This window comes from Platichthys flesus, chromosome 8 (genome assembly GCF_949316205.1).
Source record: "Platichthys flesus chromosome 8, fPlaFle2.1, whole genome shotgun sequence".
Taxonomy (NCBI): Eukaryota; Metazoa; Chordata; class Actinopteri; order Pleuronectiformes; family Pleuronectidae; genus Platichthys; species Platichthys flesus.
The window spans coordinates 12,488,909-12,511,237 of NC_084952.1; the positions used below are offsets into that span (position 1 = coordinate 12,488,909).

General features: G+C 42.4%; 3 protein-coding genes across 5 annotated transcripts; 1 reads left to right on the forward strand and 2 right to left on the reverse strand.

The window, feature by feature from the left end:
* The first annotated feature begins 1,801 nt into the window (after window positions 1-1,801).
* ankrd13d (ankyrin repeat domain 13 family, member D) lies at window positions 1,802-10,235 on the forward strand. Its single transcript, XM_062393623.1, has 16 exons — window positions 1,802-2,406; window positions 2,524-2,659; window positions 2,737-2,861; window positions 3,091-3,136; window positions 3,933-4,076; window positions 4,200-4,389; window positions 4,655-4,721; window positions 5,165-5,246; window positions 5,438-5,499; window positions 5,602-5,732; window positions 6,206-6,363; window positions 6,720-6,833; window positions 6,938-7,110; window positions 7,316-7,392; window positions 7,917-8,150; window positions 9,683-10,235. The coding sequence occupies exons 1-16, from the start codon at window positions 2,323-2,325 to the stop codon at window positions 9,744-9,746; spliced, it is 1,887 nt and encodes a 628-aa protein (XP_062249607.1). The 5' UTR covers window positions 1,802-2,322; the 3' UTR covers window positions 9,747-10,235.
* A 60-nt stretch (window positions 10,236-10,295) lies between these two features.
* LOC133958700 (signal-transducing adaptor protein 1-like) lies at window positions 10,296-15,774 on the reverse strand. 3 transcript variants are annotated; one of them, XM_062393624.1, is made up of 10 exons: window positions 15,638-15,774; window positions 15,325-15,528; window positions 14,564-14,635; window positions 14,257-14,373; window positions 14,005-14,061; window positions 13,338-13,540; window positions 13,003-13,134; window positions 12,272-12,341; window positions 11,228-11,324; window positions 10,296-11,158 (listed from the first exon to the last, which is right to left on the reverse strand). In XM_062393624.1, the coding sequence occupies exons 2-10, from the start codon at window positions 15,424-15,426 to the stop codon at window positions 10,959-10,961; spliced, it is 1,050 nt and encodes a 349-aa protein (XP_062249608.1). In that variant the 5' UTR covers window positions 15,427-15,528; window positions 15,638-15,774; the 3' UTR covers window positions 10,296-10,958. The 3 variants fall into 3 exon arrangements, with proteins under 3 accessions (XP_062249608.1, XP_062249609.1, XP_062249610.1); XM_062393625.1 differs by having other exon boundaries at window positions 15,646-15,767; XM_062393626.1 differs by having other exon boundaries at window positions 15,325-15,499; window positions 15,638-15,767.
* A 2,274-nt stretch (window positions 15,775-18,048) lies between these two features.
* On the reverse strand, window positions 18,049-21,195 carry LOC133959227 (paired box protein Pax-5-like). The gene is made up of 7 exons (XM_062394348.1): window positions 21,153-21,195; window positions 20,834-20,999; window positions 20,108-20,305; window positions 19,980-20,020; window positions 19,789-19,896; window positions 18,427-18,570; window positions 18,049-18,343 (listed from the first exon to the last, which is right to left on the reverse strand). The coding sequence occupies exons 1-7, from the start codon at window positions 21,193-21,195 to the stop codon at window positions 18,327-18,329; spliced, it is 717 nt and encodes a 238-aa protein (XP_062250332.1). The 3' UTR covers window positions 18,049-18,326.
* Window positions 21,196-22,329: the final 1,134 nt, after the last annotated feature.

Here is a 22,329-nt window from a genome sequence, read left to right on the forward strand (position 1 = left end):
TCCACCCAGCTGCAGTCCGTAACCTGGAAATGAAGCGCGGCCAGATCAGAGGAGTAAACTCCGCTGCTGCTGTAAATACACTTGATCCTGACGAGGCTGGCTGGGACACAGTGAACTTTGACAGATGTGGTTTAATATCCGGAGAGGAGCGTGTTGCGGCTGCAGCAGCTGCCTCCAGCTTCGCCCTCTGCTCCAGTGACCTGGATGTGAAACAGGAATACTGGAGTCTCGCTTTATTTTGATGGACGGTTATAACCCTGCTGCGATACAAACAGGGGATGGGTGCCGCTGTTCCACTTCAACCGGTGACCATGGAAACTGGTGATATGTTGTCTTTATTCCAGATGTTGCCGGTCGGTTGCAGACCTGGTCACAGATTCGTCATTTTCCCAAAGCGCCTGTGGCTGGAGTGCTGTGGCCTACGGAAGGTGTCGTTGGGATACTGCGGCCAGCCGACAATCGTGTCTTTATGGTCAAATCAGCCGACACAGAAATTCTACTGCATATACTGACATCTATGGTAAACGCATCCAAAGCGTTTTTCAAAATAAACTGTTGACATGGAGCAAATACAAAATGCATATTTGAAAATGAATTGAATTTGAATATATATTCACAAGAAGTATATATATCGTCTGACGTGTCATTTTATGAATATGTTTGGAGATTTTTCAAAGTAAAGAAACACTTTCACTGTGGAATGGATCATTTCATGATACTTCAAAGTACTGTAAAAGCACTTTGCTCAATAAGTTCAGAGAGAGACTGATATGCCTGTGTTCAGGATCTCCCTGACTACCTACATATGGGAATATCAACGATTTTAACTGAATATGTTTGGAGATTTTTCAGAGTCAAATCAAACATTTTCACTGGAATGGATCATTTCAGGATACTTCAAAGTACTGTAAAAGCACTTTCCTCAATAAGTTCAGAGGGAGACTGATGTGCCTGTGTTCAGGACCTGCCTGGCTACCTATATACGGGAATATCAAACATATTTACTGTATAGATAAAGAGATTTTTCAAAGTAAAGTCCATCATGTGTACAATCAAATCGCTTCATTTCTGGATATTTCAAAGTACTATAAAAACACTTTGCTCAATAAGTTCAGAGAGAGACTGATATGCCTGTATTCAGGACCTCTCTGACTATCTATATACTGAATATCAAACATATTTACTGTATAGAATAAATATATTTGATATTTGATGCTCATCGTTCAAAGGAGACACAAGGAGTTATGAAGAATACACATGCTTGCCCAGCTCCATGCAAAGTGTTTTCGTTTGACGCTGGTGATCATTACAATGGCAAACACATGAAGACATCCCTCACATTAACCAGGTGGAAGCTTGTGCGGTTTTTTAGGGAGTAAAGTTGTTGAAAGTGCGTCTAATGGATCTACGCGGGTCACTCACATGATGCTCTTCCACACTTTAAGCTGTGCAAACCCCTTCTAATGCACAACATGGGGGAAAAAATTGCCGTAATTCATTTCCTGTGTTATTTCATGCATGGCTGAGTGTTTCTGGAAATGAATACTAATATTATAATATTTAGTACTAAATAATTTATTACCCATATGATGTACATGGTTGTCTCAACGTGATGCTGACACGGACACATTACATTAACTCGTTAAAGTTTTTTTATTTGGATGTTTATTTCAACGACACCTTCAGTAGATCATCACACTACAGACACAGGCGCTTTGGGAAAATGACGAATCTGAGACCGAGTCTGCAACCGACCGGCAACATCTGGAATAAAGACAACACATTACCAGTTGCCATGATCCATAGTTAGATTGGAACACCTCCGCCGCCGCATCAACACACAGCTAGCCACCCTCCCTCTATGTCTTTTTCTTCTTCTCAACGAACACAGGCCGCGTATGAGATTACCCGAGCCGGCTGAATTAGTTGTCTCGCTCTGGGCAGGATGGAAAACATGTGCCAAGACGAGCAGGAAACAATGTTGTTATTAGCCAGTTAGCTAGCTGTAGCCCCGCTAGCTGCTAGCTAACTACCTCAAATTAGTGGGCTGAGTTAGCATCGTCTAACTCAGCCCACTAATTTCAATAGACGCGCACAGCGCTTGGGTGTGTTTGCGCTCTAGCCTCGGCCACTTTGATAGATTTACTCAGCGACAGGTTTATCCACTGACACATTTCTTGGTTTTGGCATTCAGCGAGAAAGACAGCTAGCAGGCTAACCAGCTGTGCGGATCATCGCTGTTGTGGTGTCACTGCAATCTGTCGGCTGCACGAGCCACAGTCCGAACCTAGCTCTGCTCCGGGGGAAGTGTCCGCGGCGGCCATGGCTCAGGAAGCGTTTCCTCTGCACCTTCTGGTGTGGAACAATCAGTATCTGGAGCTGGATGTGGAGCTACAGAAGAAAGAGGTACGTGAAGGGGGGGCTCGGTTGACAGCAGTCGATGGTTGGTGGGGTTTTTTCTAGGTGCGTTTGTTATGGGGCACTGCATTGCGCTGATGCTGCCTTGTGTGTTTGGTTCTGCAGCAGGATGCGGAGCGCCTCGATGCGAGGGGTCGCACCCCGCTGGAGCTGGCGGTGTGTCTGGGCCACCTGGAGTCCGCCCGGGTCCTGCTGAGACACGCCGCAGACCCCACGCACAACAGCGCACAGGGCTGGACCAGTGAGTGCTCTGCCGGGGCTCCCCACTTCCAAATGGCTGCACCCAGTGTCATTAAACGTGCATGCGTGTTTTTTCAGTCTTGCAGGAGGCGGTGAGCACCGGGGACCCTGAGCTGTGTCAGCTGGTGCTGCAGTACAGAGACTTCAAGAGAGCCACGGAGAGACTGGCGGGCATCCCTGAACTGCTCAGCAAACTCAGACAGGTGAAACCGCCTCTCAGCGACTGAAAAGTTCCTCGTGTTTACCTGTTGCACATAGCCGCACAATCCATCCCCGACCTCTGCTTAAAGCTTTGTCACAAGGTTTCCCCAGTGGCTGTTCACTGGATGTTCCCAGTCTGCCCACAACATCGCAAGCTTCTGTAACACAAGACAACACAGGAGGAGATTGACTTTTGTCTCAGTGTAAGAAGTTTCCCTTGGTGTCTTCCAGGCGCAGGACTTCTACGTGGAGATGAAGTGGGAGTTCACCAGTTGGGGTGAGTGTCGTTTCATTCAGGTGCTCTCGGAGGGGTCAGTTTCAGCACCACAGTGCCTGGACAGCTCCGCCAGCTGTCGCTCAGCAGACTGTTTACACCAGTCAGTTTGAAAGACAGGGAGGTTCCTTTCAATGTGTATAACGACTGATATACTGCTTAAAGGCTTATCTCTGCTGTATTGAACAGGACTGCTTGGGTTCTTAACGTGGTTTCCTTTGATTGGATGATTGGAAGATCCTCATCCAAGCAGTTATTCACATCTTGCAGCTTATAATTTCACTCCAAACCAGTACTTAAAATATAGATCATAACACATTTAATCTCCAATATATTAATGCATTTAATGTGTATATTTACAATAGCTGGTGACTTGAAGCAGAACATTTTAAAGCAAATTTCGACAATTTCATTATATACACATTTCAGTTAGTTTTAAAAACTGGTAGTTCTAGAATTCAAGAATCCTCTGGGGGCATGTGTCAAGCAGTAAGACTACAAATAATTACAGTCGTTTTTGGGAAACGATTCACTCGTTTAACTGTTTGTCAATATACAAATAGGAATTTTAGGGCATCGTGTTTTCAATTTGAATTGGTCATTCATTGTCATAACGAAAACAATCATTGGTTGAATGTTTTGAATAACAAAGTCTAATTAAATACTTCAGGAAAATATCTGATCTTCCCACGTTTACATGCTTTTCTTAACACACATCCCCCGGTGGTTACCTCCTTTTACTTTCCCGTTTGTCTTCTTTTTCTAAAACGCCACTCCTTGTGTTTACCTCCCCTCTCAGTGCCTCTGGTGTCGAAGGTGTGTCCCAGTGACGTCTACCGGGTGTGGAAGAGTGGCTCATGCCTCCGTGTGGACACCACCCTCCTGGGCTTCGAACACATGACCTGGCTGAAAGGACGACGCAGCTATATCTTCAAGGGCGGAGGTTTGCATTATTTTCCCAAAGAACAACATCCCATTCGTACAAATTAGTGAACGGCTAAGGTGGATCAACTGATAATTTAGCTTTGAATGGTTTTCCAACACACACTTTTCCTGTGCCACTCAGATGAAGGGGCGGTGGTGATGGAGGTGGACCACGATAAGCAGGTGGTGTACACGGAGCCTCTGGTGTTGTCCCCTCGTGACGCGCCCTCCCTCCTGGCAGCCATGCAGCCGTCGCAGGAGAACACGGCACAAAGACTGACGGCGCCCATCGTGTCCACGCACCTCAACACACGCAACATTGCCTTTGAACGGTAACGAGAACGTTCTGTCTACAAATATGCAGACAATTAATCTTTTTTTTAATGTTCGTGTTTGTAAGCCATGTGCAGATACCTGTCTCCCTGTGCTTCATGGAACTGCTAATTCACCCTTTAAGTTTCATTAGTTTGGTTCAGTGGAGTTTTATTTCTTTTATGATTTGAGATTTTTACCCTGTTTGCATATGAGAAAACTTTACACCTTTGAAACATTTCAGTTAAGGTCTGTGCCTCTGACTTAATGTCTTTGCTTTGTCAGGAACAAGTCGGGAATCTGGGGCTGGCGTTCTGAGAAGAGCGAGGTGGTCAGCGGGTACGAAGCTAAGGTGCGTGTCTGCTCAGCCAACAGAGCTCAGATGCTTTCTCAGAGTTAGCAAAGCAGAGCAGACAGATTATTCATCATGGCCTTATTCTCCTGACAATGATTTATGTGGGTTTAGATTATAAACCATGTCAAGTGCATTCTTTTTCATTTTTTCCGCAAAAAGATTTAAAAAAAGCTCTTTTGAATACATATAAAGAAAAGTTTGATTTATGCAAGGAACCCTTTATCTGAATCTAATGACAGCCATAGAGAGGATTTTTCTATTTTCCTTTCTCCAGACTGTCTTTTTAAGAATTTAAAATAATTTTTCAAGGTAAATGCAGAAGAGAACAGAAAATTTTTAGCGTCTGTTGTTTGCACTCACTTAACATTTCAATAGCTTGAAGGAGTGTTAAAATTTAAATACATTTTTTTTTTGTTTCTTTAATGTGTCAATGTTTTCAGGTTTTCAGTGCTACCAATGTGGAGCTGGTGACGCGGTCGAGGACAGAGCATCTATCAGATCAGGACAAATCAAGAAGCAAAGGTGAAAACACAAATCTGTCGGCCCAAAAATAACTTGAACATATTAATATAATAATATATAATATAACATATTGTTTTTGCCTCATAAAACCGACTCTAGCGTGTTTAGTGTCTCGTGCTTTCCACAAAGAGAACAATTGGATTTAAAGTAGAGCAAATTAATCATGATCCCTCTGCATTGTTCCCACTCAGGCTCAAAGACTCCTCTGCAGTCCTTCTTGGGGATTGCTGAACAGCACACAGCTCACAATGGGGTAAGAGTCTCCACAGCACCTGTGCAGCCCGTCTCCGCCCACACCGCCTGCCACCTCCCCTGACAAACAGCATCACTAACTGTCTCTCTGTGTTTCTCTCAGAGCAACGTGTCACAGTGTGCCAGTCCTCACAACCCCACCGCGATCACAGCCGAGGAGTACTTCAACCCAGAGTTCAACCTGAATGGCCGAGACATCGGACGTCCCATAGAGCTCACCAGCAAAGTCCAGAGGTATGGGGATGCAGCAACACAGATGTGTGTCACCAAATCAATGGCAGAGATGCCACAGTGTGGACATTTTCACACTGGATTATAAAGTTGTGACAACACTGATGCTACAAATTACACTGGACATTTTACAAGAAAAGGCGTGTGTCAGCTCAGTATCTGTCAAGCTCTTAGTTTGATCCTGAATGTTACACTCCCCCCGTGGGCAGCCCCAGTCTGGCATGGATCAGACACTGTCTCTTTCTGTTCTAAACTGCAGCAACAGACTATGTATTGATATATAAAACATTTTTATTTGATGAATATAGGTGCTTTTACTTATGTGTAAAATTAACCAAAAGGTTTTGTGTTTATAAAAAACTCAAACAGACGGTAGGGCCAGTGGGAGAGTTGTGTTATCGTAACCTGCCCGAACACAGACCAGCTCTGCAACCTGAAATGACCAGAACATGGAACTCTCTGTGCCTCCTCTCCAGGTTTAAAGCTACTCTGTGGCTGAGTGAGTCTCACCCTCTGTCCCTGGCCGAGCAGGTGACGCCCATCATCGACCTCATGGCCATCTCCAATGCTCACTTCGCCAAGCTGCGTGATTTCATAACTCTACGCCTGCCACCAGGATTCCCTGTTAAGATAGGTGAGTGCCAGAGATCAACTCCGAGTACGTCTTGTGAGTAGTTGGGTCAATGACCCGAGGGGTTCCAGCCCACCTATTGATCTAAACCCTGATTCCAGATCAGCTCCAGGCCACTTGGTCTGTGGATGTCATTCTGTACAACAGCTGCTTCTTGACGTTCAGATATTAGATCAAAAATAATGAGAAATAAAACATTACACGTTTTGCATTTATGATTCTTACTGAATGTTTTTTTTGGATCGAAAAATTCGATTTTCTGTTGGTGGCACCTCTACTTTTTCGAGCCACTTCTTTCAAATAGACATGTTCTCAATGTTGGTCATGAGGATGGTGTCTGAATTTACCTCGTCTTCCAGAAATTCCCCTGTTTCACGTGTTGAACGCCAGAGTGACGTTTGGGAACCTGTGTGGCTGCGATGAGCCGGTCAGCTCGGTGACGGTTCATACACCAGAGAGCTCTGAAGAGGCTGGTAAATATAGACTCACACACACACACAAAGAATTTTAGATAAAGAACAAAAGGCCTGGTGACTGGTATGGGACTCCACTAACGCTGTAACCCTTCTTCACTCAGGCCAGTGTACCCCTCCCATCCACTGTGAGGTGGACCCCTCAGTGTTTGAGCCCCCTCCAGACTACACCACCCTCGGTCCAGGCCGTACTGAGCCAATGAGGGACGAGGATGACAACCTGCTGCAGTTTGCCATCCAGCAGAGTCTGTTGGACGCCGGTACAGAGAGTGACCAGGTCAGAGAATTCATCGGTTTTTATTTTTGGCAGGTCACAGTTGCACGTCACAAAAAAGATTACATTTTGTACTGGCCACTGATTTCGCTTTTTCTTTCCTTTTGTGCCCCAATAAATCATTTAAAAGCTAATGGTAGTTTTTGAGTGACCCGACAGGGTTCTCTTGCCTGAAATAGCAGTTGAGTGGTTTCCGTCTGATTGTTAGGTGACCATCTGGGAGGCCCTGACCAACAGCCGCCCGGTGCCACCTTCTCCACTCTACGAGGATGACTCGCTGGAGAGGTGAGCTGAACATGATGTTGCTGGTCCTGTTTTCCTTTACAGGGAGATTCACTCTGCTCAAGCTGGAGCGGCGACTCCTGGTTCATAGTTACTCCGGTAATTTCATGAGGCCTTGAGTAATAACATCTCTACAGAAAGCTGAGATACAGATAAAAGGGTAAATATATTGTACCTTATGAACAGAGAATAACAAAAGTGAGCTTTAGAAAACAAAAGTACTGTTCAATGTCTATTTACGAAAAGGAGCTTAAGTAGTTTTCACTGTAAAACCATCAGGTTTCATTCTGCCTGTTCATATTTCTATTCGTATTCAGGGGAAATCTCTGGCTTGTGATTTCATTTAATTAAACTTCTCATAATAGCATTCAGTGATTAGCTCTTTCTTTCCGCCTTCTCTTGGGAACAGTGTCTCCCAGTCATCCTGTAATGAAGCCCGGCAGTGGCACATTTCTGTAATACACCTTTCCTTGTTTAATAATGTTTAATTTAACATCTTAATATCCCTCAATCCTGTCGTTCCTCAGGGCGATCCAGGAGTCTCTGTCCGTCTCACTGACCAGCAGGGAGGAAGAGGACACGGCCGAGCCCAGCCAGCCCACCTCGGTCTCCCCACTGGAACCCACCGCCAATTCCCTGCTTTCATTCAGCACGGCGACCTCGCCCCAGTTGCCGGGCCACTTTGCCGAGGTGGCGAGCTTCGACGAGCAGCTGCGTATCGCCATGGCGCTGTCGTGCAGGGAGCAGGAGGAGACGGACAGGTGAAGCAGAGGAAACACTAAACTGACATTTTGTCTTTTGGTGACAGTTTTCACACGTTTTGATTTTGCTGCATCATGACTGCAGTGAGTGGATTTTAGATGCTGTTCAGCCAAAGAGAACGCAGAAGGAAAACAGGGAAACAATGTCCGTCCATTCATCTGGTTTCTATACTCTCTCGATTTGCCACCCTGTCACAGATCTAATGTAAATTTAGGCAAACAAACATAATTGTCAGGACATTTGCCTTTCACATATGAACAAAGTAGCAGTCAAATGCGTTCATGACACAAGAAAATCTCATGACCTATAAATTCAACTGTGGATATCACATGTTTTTTATTTATCAAAACATCTTGTTCGTCCAAGTTTTTATCTTTTTCATCCTGAGACATTTTTATATTTTTCACTTTTGTGTCCTTCACTGGCTGTAGTTGAATTCTGACATTATCCTGTTTTCTCACATGGGCTCACACAGATTCTTCTGACTTTTTAATCGAGGGCTGGCAGGAAAAACTTTGTGCTTGTTAAAAGCAAATGACCTTCTCACATAATAACATCCAATAATGTCAGGAGAAAATCCAGAGTTTAGTGCATGTCTGAAAGCAGCTTTGAATTTCCATCTGTTAGTCACACGACCTGCATGTTTACCCTTTTGACTGTGGGAGAAAAACTAGAGCGCCCAGTGAAACCTCACGCACCACTGCAACACCACCTCCACACAGTTTAAGGAACAGTGTTTCCTTCAGTCTCTTTAATCAGTGACCAAGATGAAATTCTGGGAAACAGGGATGATGGTGTTCATGAGGAAACTGTTATTTTTCCTGGTAGTGTCTATTTACTGAAGCTTATATCATCTGCTGAAACCAAGTAGCCTTCTGTGGCCTAATCACTGCTTCCATGACACTATTGGAACTAAATACTGAACTCCGACATTAAAATATCACTGCATAAACGTTTTTGCTGCTGGTGGTGTTGGAGGTTTATTCCTGTTATTTTTGTGCTAATAGCAGCTTACATTTGAGTTTTTCATTGCATCTGCCAGAAAATCTTCAACCAAAAAAAGTTGATCACATTACACAGAGCAGCTTACATTAGAGTGTCAGATTGACAATGAGCCAGAGTTCATGTATGCAAAAGATTTTCCTTCCTGGTTAAGGAAAGCCTCAGGTCAGCACAAGTTCTGATCACATAAAAACATTCAGATTATATCCATCAGGAGAGACTTCAATTAAAAAATGAACACAATTTATTGCCGTGCACAATCAGAGATGAAAGTGATGTGATCTAGATGAGTGTTTATTTGACAGTGAGATCTCTCGTGTGGTGAAGGTTGAAAGAGGTTGAGGTCGGGCAAAGTAAGAGGAGGATGTTATACTAATAGGAATGAAAAACATCATTATCTGATGTTCTTTGTTTGAAATTAAACCTCCACAATGGTTAGGAAGAGTAATCTATTCCTTAAAAATATTAGTAATTTCAGTATGTTAATTTCTTTGACTGACGTACTTTCTTTTTTTGATTTTTGTTACAGGAAGCAGAAGGAGGAAGAGGAGGAGCTGGAGCGGATCATACAGCTGTCACTCACCGAGAAGTAATGTAACAGCAGCAACGGGGGCGGGTCTTTAGTGGGGGAACAGTCCTCTTTAATTTATTCAGTTTATTATAATTTTTTTTAATCCTGAGATATTAAGTTATTGCATATATTTGATATGTCTTTCACACACACACACACGAGGGCTGCTACAGAAGATCGGACGGGACCAGAGCAAAAGAAAATGTCAGTGAAGCAGGCGGGAGGGATGAAAAGAAAAAAGAACAGATACGGAAACACACTACAGCAAAGGACGAGACAAAAGGGAGATTATTTGTTTTTCCTTTTTTTTATTGACTATTTTTCACATTCTTGCTGTCTTTGAGTCATAAATGATCCTGAAACTTTAAACCTATGAAATGATAATGATGAAATAAGAAAAGGAAAATACAATCTTAAAGGAATAACCTATGAAGATATGATTATAATATTTAAACATTTATGTTGGCTTACTCCTATGTGTGAAAAATAAAGGATAATGAACATCCTGGAATATTGTTATTTCCTTTTTCCTTTACTGTTCATGAACAAAGAAGGAAGCAGAAGATCCATGTGTATCTGACACGTGATATTTTTACAGTTTAATTATTTTTTCACTTCAATAACAAACATTGTGATCTGACGCAAAGACCAGTGACACACATTTTGAATACATTAGTTTGTACATTTTTATTGAAGGCAAATTATAACTAAACAATGATATTCAGTGTCATGTAAAAATCTTGTTTCTGCAAATTGTCTGCGGTTTTGAAGAAGAGGTCTCAAACTAACCAGATCTGACCATGTTTAGATTCTGTTGTTGTTTTAATTGTGTGATTTGCTGTAGGGCAAACCTGAACATCTTAAATAAGCTTCACTATAGCTATATAAGATCATTATGCTGGATTGTCTATCTGCCCCTCTGAAATATTTCTTTACAAATTATTAATTGTAAAATGTGATTTTCTTTCGTGATATGTGTAACAGATATTCATGGTCCCTAGAGGGTCTATTGACTCTGACGTTCCCTTTAGTACAATCTTCACAAAAGCAGTTAAATCTACAAAATGGATTAACACAAAGTCTGTATTTGAAATGTTTTTGTTTTCACTCTGTTGTGAAAGTGTGGGAAACCTTAACCAGTGCCCCACACACTCAATGGAGCAGGAGCTCATATATATATATATATATATATATATGAACACCTTGTCTGCTGTGCTGAGCAAGACCAATACCCTCACTCATTCTCCCCCAGACGTAGGTTCTGGTAATCAGGCGTGTGATCCTCAGGAACCACATATTCATCCTCCGCTGGCTTACTTAGAAGGAACTCAAGCTCCTGGATTTGCGGGTGCAGCATTGGCGCCACTTGTGCCTTGGGTATTGTTGTAGGTGTAGGTGAGGTGATGCTGATGCAGTTGGGATCAGGTGGAACCTCTGCACACATAAACACAGTGAGAAGCTGTATTCTCATACTGAGGCTATTCCTGCAAGCAGTGTTCTCACCAATGAGGAAGTCGTAGGGCTCAGACGGCGCATAGGGACGGCTCTGTGTCTTTTCAATGAAGTATTTCAATACTTCATTCATGGAGGAGACCGTCACCTACAGAGAGGAGGAGACGTACAAAGAGAGGCTGGCTTTATGCTGTCCATCGCAGGCAGAATTTATATTATCTTTAATTTGTATATGTATGTTTAAATTCTCTATCTTGACTTCACAAAACAGAATTCCATTTTGTTCACTTTTCCAAACAAAAATACAAATACACAAGGCAACCTAAGTTGACACGCTGCAATACAATACTTAACAGTTACAAATCTTAGCAAATAAACGTAGTGAGGAATAATGCTGTTGCTAATATAATGAGGGGTCCTGACATAAAAATATTCTACACAACACAGCAATACTTTCATATTACTTTCTTCATTTCACATTCCCCTTAAATTTGATCAAATTTCACACACTCTGAGAAATGAGTTCTTTAAACAATCAAGATCCATGAATTATTCCCGGGAAAACGGTGGAAATGCAGAAAAATTGCAATGTTCAAGAAAGTAAAAAATCTAATCCTGGACCTGTCCCCTGATCCGGATTTGCACAAAAATGGAATTGGTTCCTTTTAATCCATCCAGTAATCTATGTGTTATCTTGCTAACAAAACAACCAACAGACAGGAGGGAAAAAAACCCTCTTCTGCAGATGTATTGAGACCAAATGTAATGACAGTAGTTATTATGAGTCCTTGTGAATACAGATTCAAAAATCTTACAGAATTTAAATGGGTGTAAACCTCTCATTTTGGATCCTTATATATGGTGGAGGGTGAGACCTGTCTCTTAGCAAGCACATTATTCACAATTATTCACTCTCCCACTGCCACAATATTTTTTTACTCCAGGTTTTATATTTCCTGAATAGTAAACCCAGCTCGCTGTGCTGTTCAGGCGCCAATTTGAAGAACTCAGACGGTAAGATTTTCTTTCCCTCGAGGCCATGTGAGATTCATGTCCTCATTAGTTCAAAGTTATGTAAAGAGCTGCAGGACTTACTGGTGTGAGGAGTTCGATGACATACCCTGTGTTTGTGCAGGCCACTCTGTAGTTCTTCATCACAGGCCCTCTGAAAAACACAGGGAGGAGGAGGAGGAGGAGGAGTAGAACAACCACCTGTCAATACGTTGATCACCTTTGAGTCCAAATGCAAACTGGTCAAAACCTGTTGGCCGACTTGATCGTGCTCAAGGGGCCAAAAACTTAATTTGTGATGCCACGGTGAGAGTTGACCTTTGAACACCCAGATCTAATCAGTTTATATGTAAGTCGAATTGAACATTTGTTCCAATTTAAAAAGGTTTCCTTCGAGTCGTTCTTAAGATATTGTGTACATGAGGCAAAAAGGTTTTATGGTTTGTGAGGTCATAATAGCCTTCCCATGACCTTTGACCCCCGAACTCTAATCATGTCCTCCTTGAGTCCAAGTGAATATTTGTGCCTGATTTGAAGTAGTTCTTTATCATGTAGACTTGTCACCATTTATTTTCTGTGTACATATTCTTCCTTTACATCCCCCTGTTAATTCTCAACTGTATGCAAAGATCACATGTTTGCATACAGTGGACAATACTGTTAACTGTGTCCCAGTTAATCTAAATTTGTTAAGGACACTTCTCTTCCCTAACACAAACACTGAAAAACAGAAAAACCAAGGATTTTTATTTGAAAAGTTGAGCTAAATATATACATTCCTATATTGGTCTGTAATGTCCGAGGCTGAGAGCGACCTGGGTGTCAGTCGTCTGATGGTCACAGCGTAGATGTTGTTGAAGCTGGACGGGCGGATGATGATGCCTCCGTACTCTGGGTTGGCCTCCAGCATCCTCTCAGCCTCCTGCCGCGTCACATCGAAGAAGCACCTGCAGGAATAAGAGGACAAATAAACACTTGTTAAAAATATGCAGGTATTTTCATTTCAGAGAGCCGGGGACAGGAAGCTGACAAAATGTTCATCAGTGTAGGAGAAAACAAACTGTCAGTTTTAGAATGCTTGTCTATAATAACCATTCGTTTGTATTTGAATATTTTGTTTTTTATTTGTCAGGGAGAAACATTTTCTCACGCAGGCTGGTCAGGGGTGATGTAGTCTGGATGGTCATCAGCTGGTTGAGAGGAGGGTGACAACGTGGAAGAAGGGAGGAAGGATGGTCGGGGCGGGAGCAGTGGGTGTGACGCGGTGGGGTTTCTCCTTCTCTCACTCTCCAGAGCGTCAAGCAGCAGCATCATCTGTCCAGGCAGCAGCTGCAGGTCACCAGGGATCTCCTTCTACAAGGAAACACGAGGAAACAACTGAATTGTGCCCTACGTGCCGACGGAACAGGAAGCAGGATCATGTTTGTACCCCTGTCATTTTGTGTGTGTGTCGATACTATAGATAGTATAGATTCCACCTAAAGTTTATGTATATAATATATAATATTATATATATATTATATATAATATAATATAATGTATATAAACTGTGTCCGTAGATATTCTTCCTCTCTTGCTTGTAACCTTGTCAGTCATAAGGGAAGTTGGTCCATTTGAATCCTGTCATTATCACCTAATTAAAAGAAAAAACTAGTTAGTGTTTGATTCCTGTCTTTGGAGCAGGTTTATTGTTGTTGTTCTTTTTACAAGCAGGAACACACATACACTGTCAGCCTAGTGTGTGTGTGTGTGTGTGTGTGTGTGTGTGTGTGTGTGTGTGTGTGTGTGTGTGTGTGTGTGTGTGTGTGTGTGTTTACTTTGACCATAGTCAGGATGTAAGCCCTCCACTCCTCTCCTGTGTAAGGATTGTCCATCTACACAGTCACACAAACAACAAACAAAGAAAAGATGCAAACATTGTTTTGGTTATTTCAATCAACCAGACCACTGCTGTTAGGGTGAATTTGAACATTAATATCAATTTATATAGTTCTATCTAGTTTTTGAATATATCTGGACCTGGTAGCTAAAGCCATGTGAATGAAGAGAAAAAGAAAAATGGGTCTGACCTTCAGCTGCACCTCCTCTGTGTGCAGGCTGAGGGTGAAGATGGTCGGTGTCTTCTTCTGATACCGACAATTTGACTCCATGGACGTAAGCTGCTCCAGGTCCAGCTTCTCAATGTACTGACAGAGAAAATGAGTAACATGGATCCACTACACTGTAACTTGCATCATTCAATCAAAATAAGTGTTTTACTCCTTCTGTGGCTTATTATTGCCCCTTAAGAGTGTTTCCTTTCTTCATAATATCTGTTTTATAATTTTCTTAATCTAAATAAAGAACAAATTTAAACAAAATAGAAAGTTTGCTTACTGTAACCTGTGATTCATCGTCGTACAGAAACAGCGTGGCTCCACGGAGCTCTCCATAGTAATTCTTGAAATCCTAAAAATCACAAATGTCCCTTTCAACTAATGTTCTACAGCATTCACCTTCTCCCAGTGCCGGAGAGTTACTGGGTTATTTATTGATACATGCACATAGGCGCAGTTTTTGGGGACTCATGCTTTCTATGTTACTTTTTTCAAAAATGTTTGTAAAAGTTTTTGCCACTTTATTCTCGTACTTTATTGTACTTGTGATTTGTATATGTATGTTTAAATTCTCTATCATGACTTCACAAAACAGAATTCCATTTTGTTCACTTTTCCAAACAAAAATACAAATACACAATTTGTTACTTAACAGTAACAAATCTCATGGGGACTCTAGCTCTAGTTACTATGTACTTGGCAGATTTCACAAAAATCAGCTCCTAACGTGTTAATGAAAGAATCCAGTTAGTCACTGACCATTGATCTGGATAGTGAGCTATATCTATATTAACTAATAATTAATAATACTAATGTATTTTTTATATACATGTATAGTACTTTATCAAGGACCTCTTTCATCACCGCCCTCGCGTGTGAAGCTGAATTAAATGCAGTCATCTTTACTAACCATATTCTTAGATACTGAAATTTCGCATCATTGCACGGTTGATAATTTCTTTAATCTCGTGCTTATCTGATTTGCTTCTCATCATTTGGCTCTGCTTGTACACTGGGTATGTTTCCCATCTTTGTCCTCACCTTCTCACTGGTGTTTTTCTTCCACAGTTGTCCAGAGTAGTATAGAGGCAGAGCTGTGATCGTCGCCCTCCTCTTGTTGACGACTCTGGTGTGAGCAGACATTATGTCTGTGCCTCTTCTCCGATGGTTTGGTTCAGTTTGGCCTCCGCTCACTTCTGTTGGCCTCCGCTCACTTCTGTTGGTCCAGCAGTATTGTCATTAATGCTGAAAAAAATAAAGGGACGCTTTGCAGTTGCAGTTCCAAAGGTTTTCTCCACGTATTGTTTCCTTGCGCAGCCCGAGTCTTCAGTGTATCTGCGATGATCTTTCTTACCTACACACCTGCAGTGAGGTATCCTCCCTCTCTTCCTTCAGTTTAATTTCTTTGTGAAACTCTGCAGTGATTTAAGATCCGGGAAGTAACTCTATTAAAAACACATGTTTGGACTTTGATCCTGTAGCAAAAACAAACTGTTTGCACACACACACGCACACACATACCAAGCTCAGTCTGAATGGGCATACCAGATTAATTATTCTCCTTTAGGATGTGATTTTGGTAAACTGAGAAGTTTTCATGGATCCTCAGTATCAGTATGTGTGTATGTGTGTGTGTCTTTGAGAATCTGCTCAGTGCACAGGAACCATTCTTTTTTTCAGTTGTACTCTTTTACTATAATTGTTTCAGTTTAGATATTATCTAAAGAACAAGTAATTCCAGATGTCTAGATGTCAGATTTATGTTTATGTATGTGTGCGTGTGCTTATATATATATGTCCAGTGTTGTGCTAGTTCACACCTCTCATGAACTAGTTCAAAGTTCAGTTCATACAAATAACATGATTAGTTCACGTTCATAGTTCACCATTTAAATTCATAGTTCAGTTCTTTTCATAGTTTTAAGGTGGAAAGTGAGAATGAAAGACTTAACTTGTTAAAGAAAACCTTATCCATCACTACCCCTTGCCTTTTCTGTCGGAATCTTTATCACAGTGTGTAAAAATCCCTCAGATAATAATAAGGTGCATCGGATCTCGGATGTAGTTGCTGAGTCTGCGTCTCTGCTTTCTCTTGCCATCTATATATGAGACCGAGAGCTGTTGTGTTGCAGGTATGGCCTGCCCCTTTAAGGAAAGTGTGTAGTGTGTGACCTAGTGCACCTGGGTATTGTGGGAAATACGCCAAAAGTGTGTGTGTAACGAGAAGTGACGGACCATCTAGAGGTGATCAAGCGTTGCTCCTGCTGTATATCCGAGAAATGAAGTGTCCGCATTCCAAGTAAAGAAACATCTCCTCCTCCTTCTTCACGGTCCGGACGGCTGGTTACCGGCCAGACAGCGAGCCAAGATAACCAGTGACTGGTGACCGGCTCCTGGTACAGGCGACATAGGAGACTGATTTATCATGACGTGACGCATGCAATGTAAAACAATACATTAACGTCACACCATCATCCTCTAACCCCGGGGACGCACCGGAGGTAGAAGCGCTGCGAAAAGCGGTCCGCCTCCTTTCCTCGCCCATGTTAAATACTTGGGCTGCTCGCACCGGCAGCGTAGTGCCGGGAAGAACCAGGAAGCGCCGCGACCGCACACACAGGCACATTATCTTCTGTGGGGTGGCGGCTACAGGCTTGTTTGTTTTAAAATTTAAATTTAAATTAAATGAAAAAAATATATTTTTTTAAATTAGATGAAATGGGGAAAAAAGAAAAAAACAACTGCGCGCGCACATCCTGCGCAGAAGCCTACTGCGCACATTCTGCGCAGAAGCCCATTGCGCACATTCTGCACAGAAGCCCATTGTGCACATTCTGCGCAAAAGCCCATTGCACAGATCCTGCGCAGAAGCCTACTGCGCACATTCTGCGGGGAATATTTTTTGAGAGAAGATTCAAGATTCATTCACTATACGGCTCAACAGAGGACATTTTACAGGCACTGAGCAATGACATGGTGAAAGCATTCGATATAGACAGCGTCTCTCCTGAGGAGAAAGTATTGAAATGTCCCGAGGGTCAGTGAACAGGTAGGGGTGGGGCACTTGACAGTTCTAGGCCAATGGCTGTAGGGTTTTTTTGGGATGCCAGGCTCTCATTGGCTGATGAGTTGGCTTATCAAGGGTGAATGAGGAAGGGGAGTGAAGAATACAGTGGTGGATGATAGGAGTGTCGGAGTTACGAACAAGAAGTGTGTCGTGTTCGCTGGACTTTAATAAAGTTACACATAAAGAGAGGTTTCCTGTTGTCTATACACGAGGACATGTTCACCGTTCAAATTCATTATTTTTGTCAGTGAGTTGCGTTCAGTTCATCGTTCTCATAAAAGTGAACGTGTCCAATGAGCGCGTTCTTTGGCGTTCGTTCATGCACAACACTGTATATGCCACCCCAAGCCTGTTCACCACATGCCTCCTGCAGACTGATGCCCACTGCTGGTCAAAGATGTCTCTCTCGGCTTCGTTCTTTGACCCTGAACGTCCCTCCGGAAGCTCCCATCGACTCCTTTAATCCCTCATCCTTGAGGGCAGGCCAGAGAGACACACGCTGGGGAGAAAACACAGCCACTGTTCTCCATCATGGGGCCTCTAATGATGCTCCACTTCCACCACTGACTGGGGAGAAAATGGCCACGGGGTGGTAGGGACAGGGGATAATGCATTGTACTGATGATGCTCTGTTAAGACTCCGTAATAGCAGTATACATTTTGAGCCCAGTTTATGTAAATAAAAAGTCAAAAATGAGTCCTGTCATTTCAGATTTATTTGAACTCATTTGCAAGGGGTGGCAGGGACAGGGGATAATGCATTGTACTGATGATGCTCTGTTAAGACTCCGTAATAGCAGTATACGTTTTGAGCCCAGTTTATATAAATAAAAAGTCAAAAATGAGTCCTGTTATTTCAGATTTATTTGAACTCATTTGCAAATTGTGATGAAGGGTTCTATCTTGATGTATTGATCTTATTCTACGTACAATTTCAATCACTTTCTCCTGGGATATTTTAGATCGTCCTTCAGCTTCAATAACATGAGGACCCTAAACAAGAGAGAAGATCCTTAGATAAAACACACTCAAGCTTGACTGACACACGACATAAGTGTGAGTACTTGCAGACTGACCTCCTGGCTCTGGATTATGACTGGCTGGCAGGCTGGGGTAAAAGGTCAGGCTGGAGACAGATGTCAGGCAGTGGGCAGAGTGTCGCCAGGCATCAGTGGAGGAACATGGCTGATCCTGGTACAGGAAGCAGGAGAAGTCCCTTCCTGGAAAACAAAACACTTTCAGTCCACATTCACTTTTATCTCAATCTCCCTACTGTGACCTTTCCTCGTTCTAATTAGAGGAATAACGAAACGCATGCATGCGTGCACATTCCCATGTGCAACTGTATGCATTTATCAGCTTGATCTGCAATTCTAATGATCTCAGTGATGGAGGAGTGGAGGTGTAAGCAGGCCTGTAATGAGAGGCAGAGGTGAGGGGGAGGCAGGGAGGAGCACGACGCCTGCTGGCTGAGAGGACAGAAGCCCCGGGCAGTGAGGTGGAGCTCCTGCTGCGGAGGTTGTTTCATTCAGACTTATATTAACACAACACCCTCAGCTCTACTCGTCTGTCTGCTGTGTGGTCTGAAAGAGAAACCTCTGTAATCCCTTTCCTCTCTGGAAATAAATCCCTTTTCAGGAGACTTTAAATCCAAGCTGAAGTCTTACTTTCTGTTTTTAATACACAGTAAAATATAAAATGGAGATTTCTTGTTTCAGAAATGCTTGTGCATCGCTGTCATTTTCTACACTTAAGTTTAATTCAATTTAATTCCTCCTTAAGATATTAATCAAAACAAATTCAAAAAGCAATGGGACAGATCATCTTGAATTGTTTAACACTGACTCTAGAATAAAGAAAGACTGTGTGAATTTTCTTGAAGAAAAGAAATAGCATCACTGCTAACATGTGTGTGTTATTTTAAAATGTCCTAAGGTACAAAAATAACTTGTTTGTTTGTCAGCCATTTAATTTAGATTCTCATTTCTTTTAACATTTGATGTTGAAATACCCTGTTCCACAACAACACAAATGTGCAGCAAAAACTGGTGGAGCTCCTGACAAAAAATATGCTCAAAATAAAGAGAGGTTGTATTTAAAAACAAAATTTTAATTTAAAATCATTAAAAAACAACATCATTGAATATCTTGTATCAATAATTATTTGTACATATTAATAAGGTACATTGATGTCTTGTATTTCATATGCCCTTGCTTTTGTTGTAATAATGAATAAGCCTTTTTCACAGCAAATATTTTTAGAACACAGCTGTGTACTTTCCATTAAAGTTAAGTCATGAGTGAGTGAGCATAGACCATATCAGCGCTCTGAACTGAAGCAGCTAAATTGGAATTGATGGTTTTCTTCTTGTAACGTCTCTAAATATCTTCATAAAGAAGACCCATCAAACACAATCAATCATGTTCATGTGTGTTACCTTCTTTATATTTGCCGCTACACTTTCGGATCCCAAGTATCCCACTGATGGAATAGGTTGACTCAGAGGACTGGACTGTTCCCACGGCAACTGATGATGCTGATGACACTGCAGGGGCAGAGGTCATGTCAGGGAAACATCAGAGAGAGGCAGGTAGATCAAGAGTGAGGAGGAGGGACAGAAACACTCACCAACTTCACGGGATGCAGATTGGACTTTGCTTCTTATGATTCTGTAAAGACAGATTAGAAACTCACTCAACTCACCTGTTATTTATCGGGTCTCACACACGCACACACGTACACAAGGTCCTCTGTACCTGTTGATGGAGCTGATGCTGGGTACACTCTCACTGTCGCACACTCGCTCCAGCACCAGCCGGTCTCTGATCTCCCAGGCGAACATGGCGGGGTTGGTGTGTTTCCAATGCAGTATCATCTGCACAACTCTGGGTGTGGCCACTTTGGGCTTGGAGCCTCCGATCACTCCTGGTCTGATGCTCCCTGTCTCATTGTACCTGAATGAGCAATTTTGATATCTGTGAGGAGAGGTTAACGTCTGACCTGAGCGCAATGAGTTGGACTAAAGTGAGAAGAAGCTCAAAGCTCCTCTGCAGATTCAAAGACAAACACATCATCTCGAAAGAAAAATGAAATTCTGAATAACGCACCTTGGGATGGCTGCATGTATATTTATCTGTATAAGTCGGCAATCATTGAGCTCTTTATTAGGAACACCTTTATATTAAAGGTAACTGCATGATAAGATCAAATCAAAAATAAAGTGCACACACACACACACACATACATGTGCATTTATCTATAGTTGTTAGGACACTCATTGGCATAATGCATTCCCTAGCCCCTTACCTTAACCTGAACCATACAAACTTAAAGCCTAACCTTAACCATAACCTAAGCTAAGTCTGAATCCTCAGCCAATTTAATTTGTGAGGACCAGCCAAATAGATCTCACAATGAGGTATTGAACCGAAATTGGCCCTCATGACTATAGATAGACACACGCAAACACACACACAGTTTACCTGGTCAGTATTTTGCTGACACAGCCGTGACTGACGCGCAGGCTGCGGGAGATCTCACACGGGCGCACTCCCAGTTGCGCGAGCTCCACGATTCGCTGCCTCACCGCGTGTGGCAGCGGACGCCCGTTGATGAAGACTCCGCCGAGCTGGTTCACTCCGCCGTGCGCTGAGCACCGGAGTGGCCACGACAAGTAATACACACAGTTATTACAGTTATTATAGATACACCAGCAAGTGTGATTCAGTGCGTGGATATCTGTGTACCGGCTGCAGGTGACTCCTTATCACTTTAAATTAAAAAATAAACATCTATACTCACTGTGCGTGACGGTGAGCGGCACCTGTTCGAAGCGCACTTCCATCACACGCTGGAAAAGTCTGACGTCCTGCTGCACTTCACACGCTGCTGTGGACTAAGTGTGAATGTTTTAGGTTATCAAACATTGTCATTCAAACATTAGAGCCAATCGAAGAAGTTTTCCAGAGAGCGCTGTTCAGATTGTGTCCCTGACTGGCAGGATGGAACATGTACCTCTACTTTCAGCACCTGAAGGTGGACAGCGGCACGAGCCTGCCTCTGATTGGATAGACACACACACACGCACGAGCACACAAACAAGCAAGCAAGCACACACACACACACACACACACACACACACACACACACACACACACACACACACACATACACACAACACTATCTGCAACAAATCGGGGTGGAGTAATAGATCAATGAATCGGTTTAATTTTTGAGTCCTGTATTTAAAATGAACTATTGCGAGTATATGATTTTGGAATCAGTCCATAAAACTTCACAATGTGAAAGTTAATTGTTTTTAATTGGAGAATGTGCACTGATAAACCAGATTAAAGCTCTGACATTCCCATGGAAAATACCAAGCGAGTGACATCACTGTCCCTAACAGCTTTAGCTCTGCAATGGAATCTAGTTCATATTATAATGTTAGTGTTGTTTTGTACCTTGCACTCTGTAACCTTGTTTAGATAAGTGCTATACAAATAAAGTTTTCCTTATTATTGTAATTTTCTCAAAAAAGGTGTCAACAATGTATTATACTGGGAAAAGAAGAACAAAAAATAATTATTGTTGTTCACACACAGTCAAGGATACTGCTATCTGCACAGATATCGTGTATTTTATGACACTGAGACTTGAATATTTCTAATAAAATATATTTCAGTGACATTACAAACAAGCTACAAGAGAGAACCAGTCCTTATACTCATTGTAAACACTGTTAAAAACTGATAACGTCAGTCATCGGCCTCATCCAGGATAATGATGAGTCTGCATATAGGCGGGAGGTCGAACAGCTGGTCCTGTGGTGCGGTCGCAACAACCTAGAGCTGAACATACTTAAAACCGTGGAGATCACAGTGGACTTCAGGAGGAGCCCCCCAGCACTGCACCCCCTCACCATACTCAACAGTACTGTGTTGGCTGTGGAATCATTTAAGTTTCTGGGATCCCCGTC